We start from the raw sequence: 21088 nt of genomic DNA, 5'->3' as shown, positions 1-21088 counted from the left end.
TCTTCCTGTGTTGAGTTCCCATGTAGCACAGCGATAATAAATTACCCACAATCCTTGTCACTCGTCCTACTATTTTCCAAAATGGTGAGTTTATTCGTTATATTTTAGTGGTTTTCTTTTATTTATCAGACTATTTCCGTAAATATTAAGTTACTGAAGGGTTCTTTATTGACTCATTCATCTCAGGGTGGCGGAAAACATTTCGAATATCCAAAATACGTGTGGTCACCGTCCGGTGGTTGGTGGTGCAACCCCAGAAACTGGAGAAGAAACACCGCTTTTGCTTTTGTTGCCTTGTTTGCAGTTAGTCTTCCTATAGCTTATAAAGGCTTGCAGTTAGAGGTAAAAGATTAAACTACCCATATTAATACATAGTGTTCTATTTTCATTGGTCTCACTGTACTCATATTTGAGCGGAGCTCACCAAACAACCACACAGCACAAGGAAGGATGGAAAAATAATGGCTAGGAGAGCAACTGCAGGTTGGGGGGAGTACAGCTAACTAGGCCATTCAAATACTACGTACTCATTGACTGAGTGGAAGGGCCGGACAGGAAAATATTTGGCTCGAGGTCATGTCGTACGGCCCAACCTAACTCAGTCAATAAGCATTTTATCATATGACCCATCACGTGACTTTCTCCAATGGTTTTATTAGAGCGCGCGAGCAGGGCCGTAGGGGTCATATGATAATAGAAGATAACATCCAGCCCTGAGAGCGCTTTCAACGGATAATGTCACAATTGTGCACCATGGGATTGAAATGCGGACAAGCCAAGCTAAGCATGCATATGCTAACATGCTGCAAAAATGTTTCATAGTCTTCGTGTTCCCATCTCATGGAAAAACTGTAATATTTAAGTCTTTGTATGCAATGTTTGTCTGCATTTTATCCCACAAGGCTTCGTGGTATCTATTTTTAGTAACTGTGAAAAATACTAGTCAATAATAATATGCTAATAATTTTTCATATATCACTGTGAGACCGCTGAAACTAGTAAACTTATATAAAGCATAATACATGTTATATGGTTAAAGTTAAATCCACAACTTCATTTAGAGCTGCCTACAAAAGTACAACGGCAGCTCAATACTTATATTTTAAATCATTATTTTCAACAGAGAAGACCTGTAGCTCCTTACAGACACATTCCTTCACAAAAATTTGCAAAACATGCCAAGGTACTAAATAGGGCATTTGCACTAAGAGTTCAAGTGACAGTATACCCTTAAAACAAGAAGTTGTATCCAAATGAACGAAAGAAATGAAAAGAGCACCTTGATTTTAGTAGAAAGGGAAAGTTTCAGATCATAACATATGAGACAGGAGAAATAACATTTATTTAAAATCTGAAATTCTTATAAAGATTTGCATGGGAAAATGTGCTGGCTGGAACACACTAGAGCTTGAATTAAATTTTCCCATGCAGATCCTGATGACAAGGTTCATGCTACTAATTAAACTCCTTGAATTTAATTCACGTTTTCAAGCGCACTTGAAAAACTCTTGAATTTTATGATTCTAGCAAAAATCCTTGAATTTCTGCTTTGATTGTTACTTGCATGTTTCTGAAATAGATATAGTCATCCAATATAAACAAAATAAAATAGCCACCTTAAGACATTACTTCCCTTTAATTAGGGGTTCTAGAAACGACAAGGAAAGTCAGCCAATGTGCAACCAACAGAACGTGTAAAACCATGCATGGGCTAGTTAGCTGAACATGTTTCTTAATCAATCATTTTTGGGTCCTTGAATAGTTCTTGAATTCTAAGTGGAACCTTAGTATGAACCCTGTTATAAAATTTCGGGTGTTAAATATTATTTTCTTCTATATTTGACATTATGAACCAAAACTTGGCACAGCTGTCATTTTGACGATGCTGCTTGATTTTAGAGGTAGAAGTCATGTGACCTATTAGTGCAATTCATCAATTATTGTATGCTGTCTTTGTGTCAATTGTATCTAATAATTCTAATGGAGTTTGCAGGACAGTGCTCTGCTTTGGTTGTATAGACCAGCTGCATTTTCCAATGCAGCTCAATTTTTGCACCAAAGAATAGCATTTTACTCTGATCTAAAAAGAAATTTATTGTTTTCTCTGAATTGAGCCTATTTGGGAATATTGATGAAAGGGGTCTTTTTCAGGAAACAAATAGACCTGTATCTGCTGGTAATAGTGTGACCATGCAGTTATAATGTGCAACAATTCTATGTGCTAAGTGCTTGAAATTTAAAATGTAAAAGCATAGAAAAATGCCCATGGGTTTGGATCGTATGAGGAAAACTTTTGGCAAACAATCCAATACATTCCTGGATGTAAGCTATTTGATTTAAACTGTTGTTCTGATTCTTGCATTCTGATTGGTTGGGAGGGCATGTTTTATGAGAGCACACAGCACATACACACACTATGAGTTGCATCATTTTTAACTAAATTAATGGTAGTTCATTTTTTTATGGAAGAAATTAAAAAATGCTTGATGTGCTGTGTGGAGTTATAAAGCACTCAAGGCTAAAAAGAATCATTTTTTCAAATAAGACCCTTCAACTTTACTGAATCATGAAGCCATGTTCTACATCTTGATACACAAAGTGTGCACTATATGGGTTGTGAAGTGAATTGTCTGATTGCAAAAGGACTTATATGACTTTAAGTGCCTATCACCCTTTTGACAATATTCACAGTATTGATTGTACATGGTGTAAAATGTTAAATAACCTGAAAAAATTTCAAAGTTTGAGTCCGGCTTCTTGAAGTTGTAAAGGTTTTTCAATTCCATATTCTAATGCTGTGACATATGAGGAAGCATTCATGGTCATTTGTCATTCCATTCCTTGTAATTCCAAACACCGAGTTATGTGTGAAAACTAACTTGCAATAATTTTTATAACAGCAATGGGGAAACAATGAGGTATTTCAAATTTGTTTTATCTGTGCCAGCAATGTTTTGTATATTAAATGACAGGCACTTTAGATGTGTGTGAGAGTCATGAACTAATGTTTTAATTGGTCTTGTTTTAGAATGATGACCCTAGTGTACCTGATAACTACAGAATATTGAAATGGAAATAAACTTCCAGTACAGAACAGGATATAAACTATGTACATACCTATTTGAGTGACAACTAGCCAGTGTGACATTTGGATTTTTCGTGATGGGACTGCCTATTTACTGCTGTGAAAAACATTCTAAAGCTATTGAATCAGGATTAAAAGAAAATCAAATAATTTTTGAAATTATTGTACGAAAAGTTTTATTTTTTTAAATGTGAATATTGGGTTTGTGCTACTCCTGAGCATCCTAAAAAAACATGGAATTCGAAATCCATTTTAGGAATTTTAAAACAGGAGAAAATAACTGTTGGGGAAAGTTGCCAAAGAGAAAAATAATCACGTATTGAATGAGCAACTGATAAAATAGCAGCAAAATATCACTCAAATGTTGACAATACTCCTTGGAATGTGGTATTTTTCAAATGTTAAAGTAAAAGTCCCTCGTTATGCAATTTGCTTTTTTATTTGGCAGTGGTCACGTAGTCATCAACATACGCCACCACTCAAAGGAAGTAGCTAGATCGGAGACGGAATAAGGTTGAGGGAAGAAGTACCATAGTACTAGTACCCATAGTCATAGTACCCATATGTCGTAGTTTTAATCAGGGCCAACATGCTTCCATGATCAAGCCAAACCGAAACTTGTTTCCAGTAAGTCTGTTTCGGTTTTCTTTAGTTTTCAGCATCATACGAGATCAAGCAGGAAATGAGTTACGATACGATATTTTCTACCAATTTCGAAACCATCTGAGATAACGTACACCTGGTAAGAAATTATTGATTCGAATAATTGCTTACAAAGGTTAGTCATTTTAACTAATTACTTCATCAACAATAAAATAAGTCTGATTTAGACTTCTATTTATGGCAACTACGAATAAGAAAAATACGCTGGCTTTCATTCAGCTGATAAAAGTTTTTGATTCTCATCATCTGCTCTACATGGTGCTGAAACACTGACCACATTGTGCTGTCAGCCAGAAATAATTCTATAGATCCCTTGCACTGCGTCCCGATAGGAATCGTTCTGGGGGACAAAATAATAGGCCTTCTTTTCTTATGCAAAAATAAACCATTGTTTTGTCCCCCAGAACAAATCCTCTCGGGACCTAGTGCAAGGGGTCTATTGAAATCTCGCGATTCAGCTGATGAACATTCCGCACGAAATTACCCGTCACTAGTGCAACTCAGCAATTTCTTGTCAACTTCTGCCTTGAAGGCTCGTCAATCTAGAACTGAGTGCTATTTATTTTAATTCATTTTTAATTTTAATTTTTCAAAATTCTAACATCCAATTAATTCATGTCAGGAAAATGATACCTAGGAACGAAACTCAAAGGCTTGTATTTTCTTTTTAAAATATTCCCAGTTCAACAGCGTCATAGTTTCATCTGTTTCTGACTAGAGCCTTTCTCGTGATTTAACGCTCTCAATCAGAATTGATCACAAGATCAATTTTTAGTTTTTGGTTTAGTCTTATAAAAGTTCACCGTGACATTAGTCCTAGATAAGCGGAGAGACTGAAGTCGGCTTTCATATGAGTTTCGATGTGCAAGTGGAAAACTTGAGCAGCTTGCCGAGTTACTCGGCGAAGACGGCCGCTAAAAGAAGAGGTTTACTAGGGACTTGCTGGAAAATAAGGTAACCGTTTTAAAGTTTTACATGTTGCGAATATATCCATGTTAGTAGTCACATGGTGTACGAACGTCCTCCTTTGATATTCATTAACAATTCAACAACTAACTATTTGAAACAACCTGAACAGAATCCCTCAGTTCTCTAGCTATTCTAAATCACGTCTCCCCTCTTTCGTACTTGTAATTTGGGATCGACACACCTGTCCGGCGGGACCCTTTATGTTATCAGTACTCATTTGTCGTCGGGATTTTACAATATACAAGACTTCATAAGCCCTGGATAAGGATTTTTTTGATGGGCTTTTAACCAGGGGAGAGCTAGGCGGGGGTTTTATTGGGCTTTGCATTCAAGGCAATGACCTCGATCTTGCATTAGTTTCGATGACTATTGTTCATGGATGGCATTGACCTGACAGGTTCAAGCAGAAGTCCATTACTGGTTATGAACTTCTGGTCCTAGTTACTTTACTATCGGCCCCCATCCCTCTGGGCTGCCTGGGGAAGGGGGTAATTCCATATATAGCCTATACGAATGTGTTGCGCTGAATAGGGTATGGTTTTTCAGGAGTTTGATCTTAGAGATATAGCCTTTTTTGATTGGTTACCTCCAAGGTGCAAAGCATTGTGGGTCATGCGCAAATAGAGAATTTTGACTTATTTTTCACACCTCAAACAAATGTTTATCACATTAAACTTCCGCCATAAACGCCGCTACATTCTATTAGTATATGTTATAGGACTCCATGCTGTCCAATTAAGAAATAATTGGACGAGGAAAATTCCGAGGACTGACAAAATTGGATGAGGCCGTAGGCCGAGTCCTATTTGGCAGTCAGAGGAATTTTTTGAGTCTAATTATTTCTTGATTGGGGAGCATGAAATTCCATTACCTATTAAATATATAGCTGCCTAATTAACCCCATATCAACAAGACCTGTCCAATTAAGAAAATAATTGGACAGTTACCTATATGGGATTAATGAGAAGCTGTATAATTAGGTTTTTAATAGCGTTAATTGATTTATAGAGTTGTGTTTTAAATTAAGGATTTGTTTTCTCAACTAAGATAGGACTGAATAGAGTAAAAGAGTTTTTTGGCTGTTAATCACGTAACTCCAAATCACCTCCTCAGGACTATAATGTATAGGCAGCTAGCTCGTAAAAACTGAGTAGCAACGTATAGAAAAGTAGTACTCAGCCTAGCAGTACATAAGCCTGCGTAGCGGCGCTCTAAGGGATTGGAGAGAGAGGGAAGGGGAGAGAGGGGGAGCTCCCTCCTCCTCCTTCCTGCCCCCTTCTCCAATCCTCTAAAGCGCAGCTACGCAGGCTAAGCTGTACAAAATAGCAAACCATTAAAGATTCATGGCAATCTCTATTCTCTTATCCGTCTCGTCAATAAAAACGTCATGTAAACATGTAAGGGGAGGAGTAGTAGAGTAACAAAACGGCAAGCCATGCATGCTGAGCAAACATTGACCTAGTCGGCCTCTAGCGGTTGAGATTGAGGTCGTCGGCCTTATAACCTTCTCTTCGAATGTGGCAACAAGCAAATATTAGCCAACCGCACGATCTCGAGTACGATGTTTCGAAAGTTTTTGAGAGCTTCCAAAACATCGGCGAGTATCTATAAATTCCGCTTTGTACGAGAAGGTTGTAGTATTATAAAATGAACTACGACCAGAACGTCAAATTGTTTATTCGCATTCTTTTCATTTTCTTTTTGTTTTGCTTTCATCCCTATTGTCTTTAGCCTCCTTTGCAGCCGTTCTTAGGGTCGTCACGCAACGTTTCCCTAAGAAAGGCTGCGAAGGAGGCTATATTGTCTTGTATTAACAGATTTATCATATGCGTTATATGTGTAAGTCGGTAGATACCTGTTATACTCAATTATATTTTTATGAATCGATCGGCTATATATATTGTCTCATTTAATATTAAGATACACAGTCTACATACGTCTATCGTATATATATTGCCTCACTGCATACATCTATAATACTGATAGAGAGATGATCTCATAGCTCCTCATGATCTAATGCTACTGATGACGTCGTAAACGTGACTGCCTCCACGTCAGGCGATGGTATAGTAATGTAATACGGAGTTGTCATAACGCTTTCGCAAGTCTCCGTAAAAAATTTGTCCAAAGTTTGATCTTCCTTAACTGCATAGTTCTACCAACGACTTAGTTTAAGCTAAGGCATTAAAGCATCCATTCTTTAGGCCGTAATCAGATAGAAATCATGGCATGGATTGCTGTGAGCAGAGCTGATTTAGATGAGGCGGATCAAAAGATCGTTGACAGCGTCGACAGTGGTTTTGAAGAATTAGACTACATAAGCAACCCAGATACTCTTGATCAAAGGCTTGCAAGGTCGTACTGGTATGTACTAGTCTAAATAAAACGAAATAGATCTTCGAAAAGGTTTTCTAGATTAGCTTCAGTTTTACATTCAAGTTTAAAAGTTATAAATTAATTCAAACTTTAGCTTGTGCCATGGCTGCTCGATCGCGCGACAGCTGTCATTCGTCATTCGTATCGTGTTTTCGTATTGCGAAAAGAAATTAATGTACTCTTTTACTTCTAACATAATTTGTAGTAGCTAGTCACGAAATATTGTGAAGTACTGTTGCGTCACCTTCTATTGTTTGCAGATGACTAACAATATGATGAATAATAACTCCATCGAGTCCTCCAGAATTAGGAAAAAAAGCTTTTTATGCTTGCATGAACCTGGAAGTCTCTTGGTTTCGCTTCCTGGTTACCATTAAAAATCTTATATTTTAGAGTTTATTATGTTCTAAAAATGTACGACTTTAATTAAGCAAGATGCTACTTTTGTATCTTGGTAAGGTTTTACTTTCAATCGAGACGAAACCGAAAACTTTGATAGGCCAAGACCAAATAAAATCACAGGGCTTGCAAATAAGAACACATTACACAACTGTAGACTGCAAATAGGGTCCTCTATTTCCCATATTATTGTTCCTATAGAGGATTTATAGCAAGTGTTTTATCTGCAGTAGCTAGGCCAAAGATAGTAATTAATTAAGGCCTGTAGTGGGATAAAAGATTGGACAAAGGGAAAATGAGGGACTTCTTATTAACCCTTCAAAAGTCATGTCAATTAAGTTTCCTGTTGCACTAGCAGCATTAAATCCTGATTGGTTAAGACTGTGATCATGTATTCCTTATATTTCACTTGATCATTGGGTACTATCATCGGGTACGGATTAAAGAAGTATGTCATAGGTTTCCGAAAACACGAGTGGAACTTAGGAATTTTGGTTCTCCTCACTTAGAAAAAAAAATTAAGCGATACACCAAGAATCAAACTTGGTACCTTCGGCACCAATAATGAACTACTACAATGCCAACCCCAACCCTAACCCTAAACCTAACCACTAGACCATGAAGCAAATTCGGTTGGGTGGTCTCATTTTTTAGCCATATTTAAACGATGTATCATCAGCATGTGCACATAAACATTTATTATAGTTTAATTTATGCTATCGTAGGGTACGACTACTAATAAAGTCGATTACTTGAAATTTGAATTTGAATAGAATTCCCCTGACAATTCATGTACATGATGATACAACCAATCATTGTCCAGCTCTATATGCTTAATTAATTGCAAAATCATTGTGTGGTTCATAACAGAGATTTAGATGATGAGACCAAAAGACATTCTGACTGCATGGGGAATCACATGGTAACTAGTGGTACAGTCACAACCAAATTTGGTGTCAAGCTTTTATTATAATATTAATTTGGTAATACAATAAGCAATACACTAAACCCTGCACACTGTGGTATACTGTAAGACTTGATCACATTATCATTATCATTTAGAAGCCTTTAGCTCTTTATAGGGAATATTAATAATTGCAATTATAACAAGAGCATTGCATTATGCATATTAAATGTACGTCATATCTTGACCTTCATGGTGCATCTGACAAATTATTTACTTAGATTACATTGTGAAATAAGGTCGGGGATATTCGTTTAGAAATTTTATTCGACTTGTCTTAGTTTTTAAAGTCTGTTTGATAAGACTAATACACTCTTAAATCCTAGAAATTCTATTGAATTGTGTTTGAAAATATTTTTATTTCATTTTCATTATAAAGATATTTAATCAATCATTTTTGTGCTTCTCAGTTATGTTCATTTATACTCATTCTTCTCTAGTTTATTAGCCTATTTTTGTTTTATTTAAACTAATGCAACGTGCATTTATCTTTTCTTGATTCTTTCAATATAAATAATCTGAAGGTAAAGCTATGTTTGTCTGAGTGTGAGTATGCTCAGTGCCAGCCTGCCCTGGTGCTAGACAACATCCCACATGGATAAATAGCAGTCCAGCTTCTTGTATAAATTCCTTGTCCACCTTTTAATGGAAGTTTGTAAGTGTTTATACTGCTAACATCTTAGTGAGTGAGCGAGTGACACATTTGCTCAGACCCCTCACAATAACTCACTTCTACTATTCACATATCCACAAGTTAAAAATTTAAGATGCTTCCAAAATTATATATTGAAAACATAAGCTGCACGAAGGATGTGCAGTCTCATGATCATAATTTTTTAAAAAGAAACAGTTGCTATAACCTTAATTCTCAAATGACAATTATTTTGTCAATTACCAAATTATTTGAAATTTGAAACTCATCCTAGGCCCTTGCTTGTTTTTTAAACTGACCAATTATTCCAACTTAATTTCAAACTGTTTATATGACCTGTAGACCATTAGGATTATGGGTCTGATTGTAAATACATACTAGGAAAAAAACTATACATGTCACACACACACACAATCTCGTACCCAGAGCCCATGTTTCTTCTGGCCTGCAGGGAAGAACAAGGGCTCTGGCATAATCCATTTTTTTGGCGCATACGCAATTTTCGAAAAAGAGATATATATCCAATCAAAATAATCAAATTAAAAATTAAATCAAAGCAAAAATTGAAGTAAAAATGAAAGTAAACATGGCAAGTCTTTGAATGCTTGCGCTCTTGAACCGGAAGTCCAAGAAATCCTGGTCTCAAAAGATGGATTATGCCAGAGCCCTAGTTCTTCGATGCAGACCAGAAGAAACGCAGGCTCTGAGTACGAGACTGACACACACACACAAAAACTAGAGTCACTAGAATAATAATTATTATTGCACAAAGTAATTTACTTAGTGTATAAGCTCTTCTAGATTGAATACTCCAGTTTCATGTTCTCTGTTGCTTATTAGGATTAGTATCGATTTTGTGTAGAATAGTCATGTGATCCAGGGAAGGTCCGTGCAATTTCAAAGTGTTTGTAGTTTCGAAGTTATGCATTCTTTACTTTACCGTTGGTATTTGTGAATATTTAGACACTGATACAAGGCTAAGCCTGGGTAAAAGAGTCTACAATCAAGGAACACAGTGTTAATTTGGAATTTGGAAATGGTCTATAGTTTTACAATGTATAAATATATAGATAAATAATAAATGGGATTAATAGGATTTAGCAGTGGCATTTCCACAGAGTGGCTCTTCATCCACTGAAATTCCAATAGAGGTTTTGCACTAACACGTGACAGCAGCCATGTTAGATGGCAGTGACAAAACAATCGTTTACTTGAGAAAGAATTCAATTCCCGAGAGCAAAGGCATTTTATTTTTTCTGCCATCTAACCACAGGCAGCCGGAGCTATAGTATGGGCATGGGCATGTTATGCTGTAAAACCTCTATTGAAATTTAAAAGTTGATTTTTGCGGAGGAAAAAAACCAGAGAACCTGTAGAAAAACCCTTGAAACACAGGAGAGAACCAACAAACAACTCTACTCACATATAGTAGTCCAGGGATTGAATACTAGCTGCATTGGTGAGAGGCAGGTGCTGATTCACAGCTACACCATCCATTATTTTTATTGATAATGATGATTATAATGATGATGATGATAACTTTATTGAAAGTGTAAATGGATTTAGTTTAAAAAACTAATTTGAGGACACTACCTAAAACTAAAATGAAATAGATTGATAATATATAGGTATTATAAATATATTATTATTATTTAGTATTATATATACTAAACTATAGATATTTTGAAAATGGCTCAGAATGAAATGCAATGATTTATGGCGTCTATTCTTATTCAGATTTGTTAATGTCAAATTATTGTCATATTTGATATTGCAATTTCTCTTAACCATTAGTGACTATTTTTCATTGCTAAATTTGAATCCCTATTAATATTTTTATTAAGATAAATAAAGATCCAGAGCATTCAAATGTTTTGTTTAAATTTAAATTTTAGGTAATATTGATTTTAAAAAATGGTGTTCTCCATTATATCTTAGTTGTATTTTAAACATTTTTGGGGTAAGGGATATTTGCCCGTTTCCGAAAATAGACGGAATATTGCCTAAAAAGGATGCCAATCGGAGCTTATAGGAAGCAGAATATATAATCTGCTATATAATAAAGTAATAACAAGCAAGCTGCTCTCTCATCTCTCATAAAAACTCGAAAAGATGGTGGTTCATTCTATTGGAATTAATGCGAAGATGTCTCTAGTTGAACACTTAAAAAACTTTTGGAAAAATTTTGCAAGGCAAAATATATCTTTTTCTGCTTCGTCATTTAGTTCCTCGTAGTGTGTACAATAGTTAAATCCTAAAAAAACGTTAGATTCTTATGTAATTGTATTCAGAGTTTTGGTTATTGATGATAGTTTCGTTAATATTATCGCTTGAGGTATTTGCTAAAATGTCGTGACTCAAACAATGACTTCAATAAGAAAGCAAGACTCGATTTACTGATATGAACTTGAAGTTTTGTTTCGTTTTGCAGTAGAATTCAATTTTTTGAACAGCACCCTGACTGCCCAAAAAAAACATCTTGTATTGATAGGAAAATAGTATTTTGGATGAAGTCATGTAGATTATAGTTTAGAGGTCGTAGTGACATGTTTAATATTAGACCCGTGAAAAAGTAGTACGCATAATAGTTAGTAGTAGACTCTAAAACCATTGCTTTTTTTTTTTTTTTTTTTTTTTTTTTTTATTCCTTTACTTTTATTTTTTATTATAAACGAGTACTAATTAACTAAATAGTCTTTTTTTCTCTCACGGGTTGAATAAAATCACTCTATAAGATATATAATATATTACATCTATTAACTATGCTGACATTGTTTTCCATTGTTTCTAATATTTTAACATTTCCGCGAGAAAATAGATTAAGTATCAAAAGAAAAGAAAAGTTGGTAATAAAAGCAACCTTCCATAAAATAGTTGAAAGCAATAGCTTATAAAGGATCATAAAACGTATTTATACAACTATATCACGCTAGGGTGACGTTACAAGGTACCAAACAAGATACAGTAGAAACCCGCATAAAAGAACCAATGGATTATATTAAGAACCCCAGGCTGAAATTTAGCCAATAAAGCACCAAAAAATGAGACAGGTTCTTGTGGGAAAAATATGAGGCTTTAACAAACACGAGTACGAACATGTTATAGGTTTTTTTTTTTTGCGGGTTTTTACTGTATTTGATTTATCAGAAAAAGAAGTTTACTTATAACAGTAAAAATGCAGTTTCATAAACATTGACCTTTAACTGACCAAGATATGAATATTTGAAACTAAGCATTTTTGCTAAGAAATATATGTGAGAAGGCATCACATGCTTGGTGACTCTCGTTAGTAGCCTGCAAACATTAGAGTGCTCGCACTAAACCCGTGAAACCAATACTAATTTTTAGTACTAAATAGTGATAATCAAACAATAGGAAACAAAGGATTCTGTATGAAATACTACTAATTAGTACTAAATATTATTCATGGGTTTAGTGCGTGCACTCTATCTATTTATTTGTTTATTTAAGTCCACAAAAATACTTTCATTTTTATCCTCACTTCTTGACCAACAAATTCCAACATGTAGTACCCCCTACAACAACAGCAACTAAACACATCCCGTGCTATATTTTCCGGTACGTGACGACTTTCAAGAGTGTTTACAACATGACGCTGTACATGTACGTGATGTTTTTGCATGGTGTGACGTGTACTACTAAACCATGCCAAGAGGATATTGTAAATCAAGATTAGGTATCGCCGCTTTTACCAGTTGTCTTTGACATTAAATTCGATATATACTGTGGATTTCTTGTATCGTTTTGTTTCTGTGTAGCTTATTAAAGACAACAAAGCCAAGTATTCTGCTTACAGTGATGATGTTACTACAGGTCTTACAGCTGTATGCCTGCTTCATCGGATACGAATGTTTCATGTTCCCTGGCTGAAACAAGCTTAACGCGACTATTGAACAAAACTACATCAGATCCTTAAAATAGTAAATTATTCGGTAACATCTGTGTTTTGCGCTTTCATAGATCTATGCTTCAAAAACAGGTTGTAATTTAAATGGGGTTGTACGCGGGAATATTCAATTTTATTTTATTAAACTTTTTTCCCTTTTTGTAACCAGTTGACAACTTTTTCTGAAGAAAATGTCAAATGACCTAATCAATTTTTTACTCTTAAAGTCAGTTTTGATTTGAGCGAAATAAAATATCTAAAATTGATAAATGCTTAATATCATATTGGCTTTTAAGTGTGCGAAGTCAGGACTAGTACAGGTAACATCCCGTGACTATGGAGCCCTCACGTGAAGCCCACTAGAAAACGACAACGAAAACATCACGCGCCTCGCAACGTACGCGACTTTCGTTCGGCCAAACAAAAAAGCTTTTCAAGCTTAAATAAGGATTTAGTTTCATAATAAAGTCTGCTTAACTTTAGGCAGATCCGTTTGTTCTTCCTTTATAGTCCACTGAACTTTGTGTCATATTGGAACTGTTACTATTTTGGTCAATTTTTTTATTTAATGGACCATCTTAAAAATTTCTCAAGTGCGTGTAGTTAATGGCCCTTGTTCATTAGTTATTTAGTTTAGATTATTCCAAGGAATGGGCAGGAAATAAAATCAGTGCATCTTAATGTTACATTTATCTTTAGATACTTAAAAATTGTAAGACTATGCAATTGTAAGGGGAATTTTAAGTTTTTTTTCTTCTTCTTCTTTTTCTTCTTCTTTTTCTTCTTCTTTTTCTTCTTCTTTTTCTTCTTCTTTTTCTTCTTCTTTTTCTTCTTCTTTAAGTAAGGTTTCAAATTCGGTCACGAGACCCCCTCATTGTTTACTGAAAGGTCGGGGATTGGGACATTGACACTGTCTATAATAAATTATATTCTGTTTCCGATCGTTTGTAAAGCCATTACTCCACAATTTTCTGGGCATACCTGTCGACTCTTTCTACAAGTAGCTGGCTATATTCGTCTCCGCTGAACTGGTTAAATAGGGTAGAATTTTCGGTAAAGCTATGGTTGAGGAATCTGAGATTCAGTCGATACCCCAAGCGATGACGAGTCTAAAGCGATTAAGCCTTCAAGAGCTTGAACATATTTCTGTACCAAGAACCCGCCATGCACGAAGACTTTCACTTCCTATCCTTTCTTCTCTCAGGTAAACTCACCCGGTTGATTCAATGCACATAATTATTTAATCTGAAAGCATCAGTTGGCAATCGAAAATCTATCGGTTGCTAATGATATCACAGTTGCTTCAGATACTAAGATGATCAAGAACTTATAGGGATACAGATAAATAAATATACGATTTGTAAGAATGACGTCATTTAAGAATATACCCTGTAGCCAACCTTAATACAGTTCTTGCTATTATTTAACAGTAGCTATTTAATCTGGTTAAGTTAAACCGGCATTTTCGTTTAATACTTGGTGTCGGAATTCGAAGATGGAGTGAGTCACGCTATGCGTCGATCAACTTCCTCAATGAAGTTATACATGGTTTGGGACATGTTATCCCGGATTACTGAGCTTTAAGCATACTAGCCCTATTACATATACACTCATTTGAAGAATCGTTGTCGGGTTCAGAAACAGAATATGAAAGCTGAGACCGATTGGCACATGGGAAATGACATAATTATATTATAATCTATTCATTTGCGCCATCCATGCAGTCGGTTTAGAATGCCTAACGCGTATTAAAAACAGAGGATGATGCCACGGGTCGCCGGTCACAGCATGCATCTAGTTAACGTACTTCCCATGTGCCATTTCGGTCTCAGCTTCTATGTTCTATGTTTCTGAACCCGACAACGATTCTTCAGTTAAGTGTATACGAGACTAAACTAGTTTAAATACACTTGATAGTAATCACTTTTTAGTTCATTTGTGTCACATAATTTCCGCGCTGAAATCACGAAATACAGCATCAATATCCAAACATTAAATTTGATCTAATGGTGATTGATGGATCTGACAGATTACTTTTATGTTAATCCAAGCAAGGAGCTCAAGTGTTCGAGTCCTCCCTCAGTTTGAATGTCTGTGACAGCTCTGTCAAACAGACTTAAGTTCTCAAACTGTGACTGGTTTTTTTTTAATGTTTCTGCTGTCATATGAATGTTTGTTCAGCCATTTTTTAATGGCGACTGATAATAACCGCGGAGGTTGCTCTGCCAGACGATGAGAGATATTTGATCGACCATGTTATGTGTCAATATAATCAGTTGTCTTCTTTCTCGATCCGGTGGAAGGAGGCACAAGTGTAGCTTGCATAGCTACTGGCCAGCGAGGGGTCAGTAGCTCACTTCTCTTCTCCCACGACCCATTGGGCACTACGCATGCAATTTATTTAACCGTTTTCCAGAGCTTATTTGTAGTGGTTTTATTTACAATTCATAGATGCTGTAACAAAGTTGACTTTTACGTATTCTTAGTTTTTAAACCGTGTATTTAACATTTCGTTCCCACTTATTGGCATTTTCGAACGAAATCGAATTGCGCATGATTTAGAACAATAGGCCATTTCACGGATCCCGTTACTCAACCTCGGCCTCGTCAGCGTGTAATTGTTCTTTAGAATTTGACTACAGTCCGCAGTAATGAAAGGAATTTACACATCAACGAACAATTGAAACAAAAATTTCACAGGTTGTAGGCAATTTCTAAAGAATATATTACACGCTGACGAGGCTGAGGTTGAACCGCGGGATCTGTGAAATGGTCTATCATCAAGGAGCTACATCACGGGATGTACCGATGCGAGATGGATCCAGCAGGATCTATTACTAAAGTAACATGATACGAAAACGTGTTACCACTTGCATTCGCCATCACGTGTATGTATCTTATAACCTCTTTTTGGACGCAAAATCTTCTTAGGGATGGACCATTAGATAATTGATGGGGGAATGCAGGAATTTTGGTTGCATGATATTTATTTCTTTGGCTCAACCCTTGCACGTTATTTTTTTGCGTACAGTTGGATATTTTTCTTCTAGCAGGAGAAGTTGCACGATTTTTTTTTTTTTTTTTTTTTTTTTTTGAGGTTTAAGTGCTTGCTCGATATTTTTGGAGGGATTTCCCCCCCCACCCACCCACCCTCCCATCAACTATCTAATGGTCCGTCCCTTAGAGTTAGAGGTCGGCTGCGCGCAGGCTACCGGGTGCTGGATGGAGAAAAAAAAACATCCATTGTCACATGCTTGGGTGCTCGTGCTGACAATTATTACATAACACATCAGACAACGTGACCGGTCTCACTGTACATACTATCAAAAGCCTTGCCGCTTATGTAATAGTAACCTCATACCGTATTTATTTATTTGTTGTGAGGCTTTTAAGTCATTCACTCAAAGACCACAGTTTTTAAAAACTGTAATAGCTAGTACTGTAAAAACAAAAAACAAAGCACCATAAAAATTGTCGGTGGTATCCAGCCATGCCAGGAATCTTACCAAAACTTAGTGTCAGGTAAAAACTATATTTCACAAATTGTTATTCGCTCTACTACGCTTAGCTATTCTAACACCGAGTGCATTCGATTTTCTTTTGTTTTGAGCTTTTTAAACATTAATACGAGCATGACATTGCAGAACTAATCTTTGTCTATAGATTTGCTCTTAGCTGAGATTCCGTTTTGTTGATTTAAAAAATCGGATTTCGAGTAACCGGGTAGTAACAGATGATATGAGGAAGAATACCATTGTAATTTTTGAAGATTGGCGCTAATGCCTGAAAGCTCGATAATAAATTGCCTATCATTGAAAAGGAGGAACTACAATTCTAGATTTTCTGAACAACAACAACTGAAAAACACTTGTTTGGCAAAATCAAGAACTAGATATAAAACAAACAACTTCCTTGGCCAACTTTGGGAAATACATAATGTGGGTATAATCGCTATGAGCTTCTGGAAATGGCGCTATATAAATGTTAATTATTATAATATTATTGTTATTATTATTATTATTATTATTATTATTATTAATCGGAATGCTTAGAAAAGGAAGGTGTGTCGAAAACGCAGACCTCGAAACGCTAGAATTAGGGGGATACAAATTGGAAAAGTGTTATTTTATTTTCAATTTAAAAATCTTGCTTGACGAAGGTCCGAATGTCACGCCGAAACGTACGAGCTTTATAAGTCACGAGGTCTGTGTTTTCGAGGCCAGTGGTCTGAGTCTTATTTTAGAATTTAAAAGCTCTGAGTTTTCGACAGACCTAAGAAAAGGACACGTGATTGATTCAGCGAACAACAAACAAGTAATATGATATATATATATATATATATATATATATATATATAAAATGCGGTTTGCATAAACTTTGACCATTTATATATATATACAAGCATATCAAAAGTATATCAGAAATTATGGGATGTCATCCCTGATATTTTTTCCAGAAAGCCCTAGTGATAGACTAGAAAACAATATCAGGGATCATATCCCATAATTTTTTATATACTTTTGATATACTTGTATATATGCACAAATGGTCAAAGTTTATGCAAACCGCAGTATATATATTTATTTATTTATTTATTTATTTATTTATTTATTCACTTATTTATTTATTTTATTTATTTATTTATTTATTATCGTATCACGTCGATATCGAAAGAATTTTGACCAAGGCTAACAGTATGGTTCTTAAATTGTGACCTAAGATTTTAATTAACCAAAGACATGAACGTACGTAGCTCACACTAAGTTTCATCTTGTTACAGGGATATTATGAAACAGGAGAATAATGTGGATTGGAGCAAAGCCTACACAGACCTCCCCTGTGAAAAGCTGGCTGCCCTCGGCAAGCAAGTCACTATGGCAACCACAGGCCCTGGAGACGGAATTCGAAACGTTTCAGTTCCAAAAGAATGTATAGAAGCATTTCGGCCTGAAACAAGTGGGAGCCATCACTTTAGACCAATCAGCGAATGGTCTAAACGACATGGCAGAGCCTACGGTATGGCTACTTCATTATATGAATACAATCAAACTAAAAACCACTTTGAGGGGGATCCAATTGCAGACGTTTATGCAATCGTAGCGCGTCCAAACAGTTGTATTTTGTCAATAGCGGATGGGGTGAACTGGGGCGAGAAGTCTCGACTGGCTGCTCGTTGTGCTGTAGCAGGATCCGTTCAGTATCTCCAACAATACTTAAGTACAGCCACTAACACACACCAAGTCATGCAGTTACTTCTACAGTCATTCGAAGCTGCACAAGAGTGCATCATCAAAAAGCAAGCTGCTATGACAACGCTCTGTACTGCAATTGTTTGTGAAGTCAAAGGCAGTGACGAATGGGCTTTGTGCATGGTGAACGTAGGAGATAGCCTAGGATACGTTTATAATGAAAAGGACGGTGTTCGTGAGATTACTATTGGATCACATGCAACCCTTCGTGACATGCGATGTCCCGGTGGCTCTTTAGGTCCTGTCGATGGCTACAATCCCGATTTGCGTAACTTGACCTTTTCTTACACTAGAGTTTCTACCGGAGATATTGTATTCTTGACAAGCGATGGTGTGTCGGACAACTTCGATCCGGTTGTATCTCAATGCAATCACTGTCAAGGACTTCTTAAACCCTGTTTGAGTATGGATTCTATCTATGATAAAATTAAAACTTCAAGTAATGCTACGGTTACTAAAGAGGACACGAAAGTTAAGACAGACGTAGATAAAAGTTCTTGCTCTGAGTGGGATGTTCCTGCATTGCGACAACGGAAGGTCTTGTCTGATATGAAAGAGGTATGTAGAAACTCAGAACACCATTGACATCAGTGATGTACTACAGGGGCGGATCTAGGGGCCTTGGTAGGTCGAGGGGGCTGCAACCACAGATCTGATCAGTGATGTACTACAGGGGCGGATCCAGGGGTCTTGGTAGGTCGAGGGGGCTGTAATCACAGTAGATATGATCAGCGATGTACTACAGGGGCGGATCCAGGGGCCTTGGTAGGTTGAGGGGGCTGTAACCACAGATATGATCAGTGATGTACTTACAGGGGTGGATCCAGGGGCCTTGGTAGGTGGAGGGGGCTATAACCACAGATATGATCAGTGATGTACTACAGAGGCGGTTACTTTCAGTGAGGAATCAAAATGGATATTTTGGATGTTTATGTATTTTATTCTATATTTATCTTTGATATTTGTACCGACCACCTCATTCCTTTCGTAATCATAGCAGATAAAGTATTCATTTAATGTTGAAATTTAATGTCTTTTTTTTTTTTCAACTTCTTTCAGATAATTGAAAAAGAAAGTCCAGATGATGTTCCATCAGCCCAAGGACTCTGTGCTAACTTGATAAGCTACGTTTGTAAGTGCACTGCTTCGAAGCGAAACTTCCTTGAGCGCGTAGATAGAGAAGAATTGAGACATGATCCTCTTCGCAGAGTCAAAGAAACGGAAATCTGTCGAGTCATGAAAGAATTGCCAGGAAAACTTGATCACGCCGCTGTTGTTGCATTCGAAGTAGGAGAATTCCCGGCAGAACCTTTGAAGATGGTTTCTGAAGGGACTGTCTTGCATAACAAGGGGGTATCGTTAGTGGAAAAGATCAAAGAAAAAGTACAAAATCTTACTCACCCCCACAGTCCGGACGACGCCAAGACTGAGCTCGTCAATTTGTTTAATATGCCAGTATAGAAATAATTTCTGAAATTACAACAAGGAAATAACTTTTTAAAATCATTTTGCAGACATGCTGAAAAATATGCATTTTGTATTTATTTTGTAGTTTTATTATTCTGCATGTTATGTGGTTAGTTTTTGAAGTAGCACGATATGTATTTACGTGTCTAGTATCAGTTGTATGGATCTGTATATTCCGAATAATCATCCACAGGATTTAACTTCAACTTATCAATGATCAATCAATTTGCTCACTAATCAATGGCTGCCTGTTGCAAGCTGTCATTCATATCTCAAATGTATTTAAACATTTAAAACTGATATATATATATATATATATATATATATATATGTAGCATAGTTTGTAGAAAATACCTCCCTGATGTAACTAATGCGATATTGGATCTCTAAGGTCTTTTATCAGATATATAAAAAAAGGGATATTATCGGAGATATTAGATATCAAAAATTATAATCAAAAGTTATTGAAAAAAAGAAAAAATAATTGAATGAAAATTTGTAAAAATCAAAATATTAAATTTAAAAAAAATAATTATAAGAATAATAATAATAGTGTGACTGATAGCCATGTAGCTTAAAGTGACCATGAGAATGCTCCGGTAACTGATCAAAATTATCCGGCTTAAACTACCGTTAATATCTTAATCTTTGTAAAATATTCACTTGGTCCCCAGGATTCTCCGGCAGTTTATAATCTATTATTTCAAAACGTAATGAAAACCCTGGGCCTTACTTTTATGCTGGTGTTATAATGACTCGTGATGAATTCCGTTTCGTTCATTTGTTTCATGTGCCAGCACTAGATGTTACAATGTAAGATATGTTTTACTCACATTACATTGAGATACATGGCTAGCAATCATCACCAAATGGCCGCCATGCTGGTCAACACCAATTTATATTTTCTAATTACGACTCAACCAACATGGCGGCCATGAACTAGTTGAACCAGGATACAGTGCAAACCATATATTCGTGAAATGGCACAACTACTAAATAGCACTAAACATATCTATTTCTTTTGATTTCAATTACTTTATTGGTATTTTGTAGTAATTAGTTTGGTACTATTTCACGGATATAAGGTTTGCACTCTACTGGAGTTTATAAAGTGATTTTATTTAACCCGAGAAAGAAATGATCATTTTGTTAGTAATAGTTGATTAAAATAAAAGAGAAGACAATGGGTTTAAAGACTATTTGTACTACTTTTGTTGTTAAAAAATTCTGGTTTGTTGACCATTATTAACTGGAATATATAAAGATTGATGACTTGAAGCAAAGCCTCTTAATTTTGGCCAAGACGTCGAACCATTCAAGAAACATCATGTACACAATGCTGCAATTAGTTCTCGTT

At 35.9% G+C, this 21088-nt stretch overlaps 2 protein-coding genes across 5 annotated transcripts; both read left to right on the top strand.

Moving 5' to 3' along the window:
- Window positions 1-42: 42 nt before the first annotated feature.
- LOC148911035 (uncharacterized) lies at window positions 43-3244 on the top strand. The gene is made up of 4 exons (XM_089030185.1): window positions 43-84; window positions 187-342; window positions 1124-1183; window positions 3029-3244. The coding sequence occupies exons 1-4, from the start codon at window positions 82-84 to the stop codon at window positions 3077-3079; spliced, it is 270 nt and encodes an 89-aa protein (XP_088886311.1). The 5' UTR covers window positions 43-81; the 3' UTR covers window positions 3080-3244.
- Window positions 3245-4344: 1100 nt separating this feature from the next.
- LOC116303705 (PP2C-like domain-containing protein CG9801) lies at window positions 4345-20925 on the top strand. 4 transcript variants are annotated; one of them, XM_089030183.1, is made up of 3 exons: window positions 4345-4702; window positions 17796-18822; window positions 19324-20925. In XM_089030183.1, exons 1-3 carry the CDS (start codon window positions 4599-4601, stop codon window positions 19723-19725), a joined length of 1533 nt encoding a protein of 510 aa, XP_088886309.1. In that variant the 5' UTR covers window positions 4345-4598; the 3' UTR covers window positions 19726-20925. The 4 variants fall into 4 exon arrangements, with proteins under 4 accessions (XP_088886309.1, XP_088886308.1, XP_088886307.1 ...); XM_089030182.1 differs by lacking the exon at window positions 4345-4702 and adding an exon at window positions 6777-7081; XM_089030181.1 differs by lacking the exon at window positions 4345-4702 and adding an exon at window positions 13594-14219.
- Window positions 20926-21088: the final 163 nt, after the last annotated feature.

Source organism: Actinia tenebrosa, unplaced genomic scaffold (genome assembly GCF_029948245.1).
Source record: "Actinia tenebrosa isolate PJP-AT-01 unplaced genomic scaffold, QUT_ActTen_1.0 PGA_scaffold15__27_contigs__length_11533743, whole genome shotgun sequence".
In the NCBI taxonomy this organism is placed as follows: domain Eukaryota; kingdom Metazoa; phylum Cnidaria; class Anthozoa; order Actiniaria; family Actiniidae; genus Actinia; species Actinia tenebrosa.
Note: the sequence above shows the minus strand (reverse complement) of the source record. Positions and strands in the feature narration are given on the sequence as shown.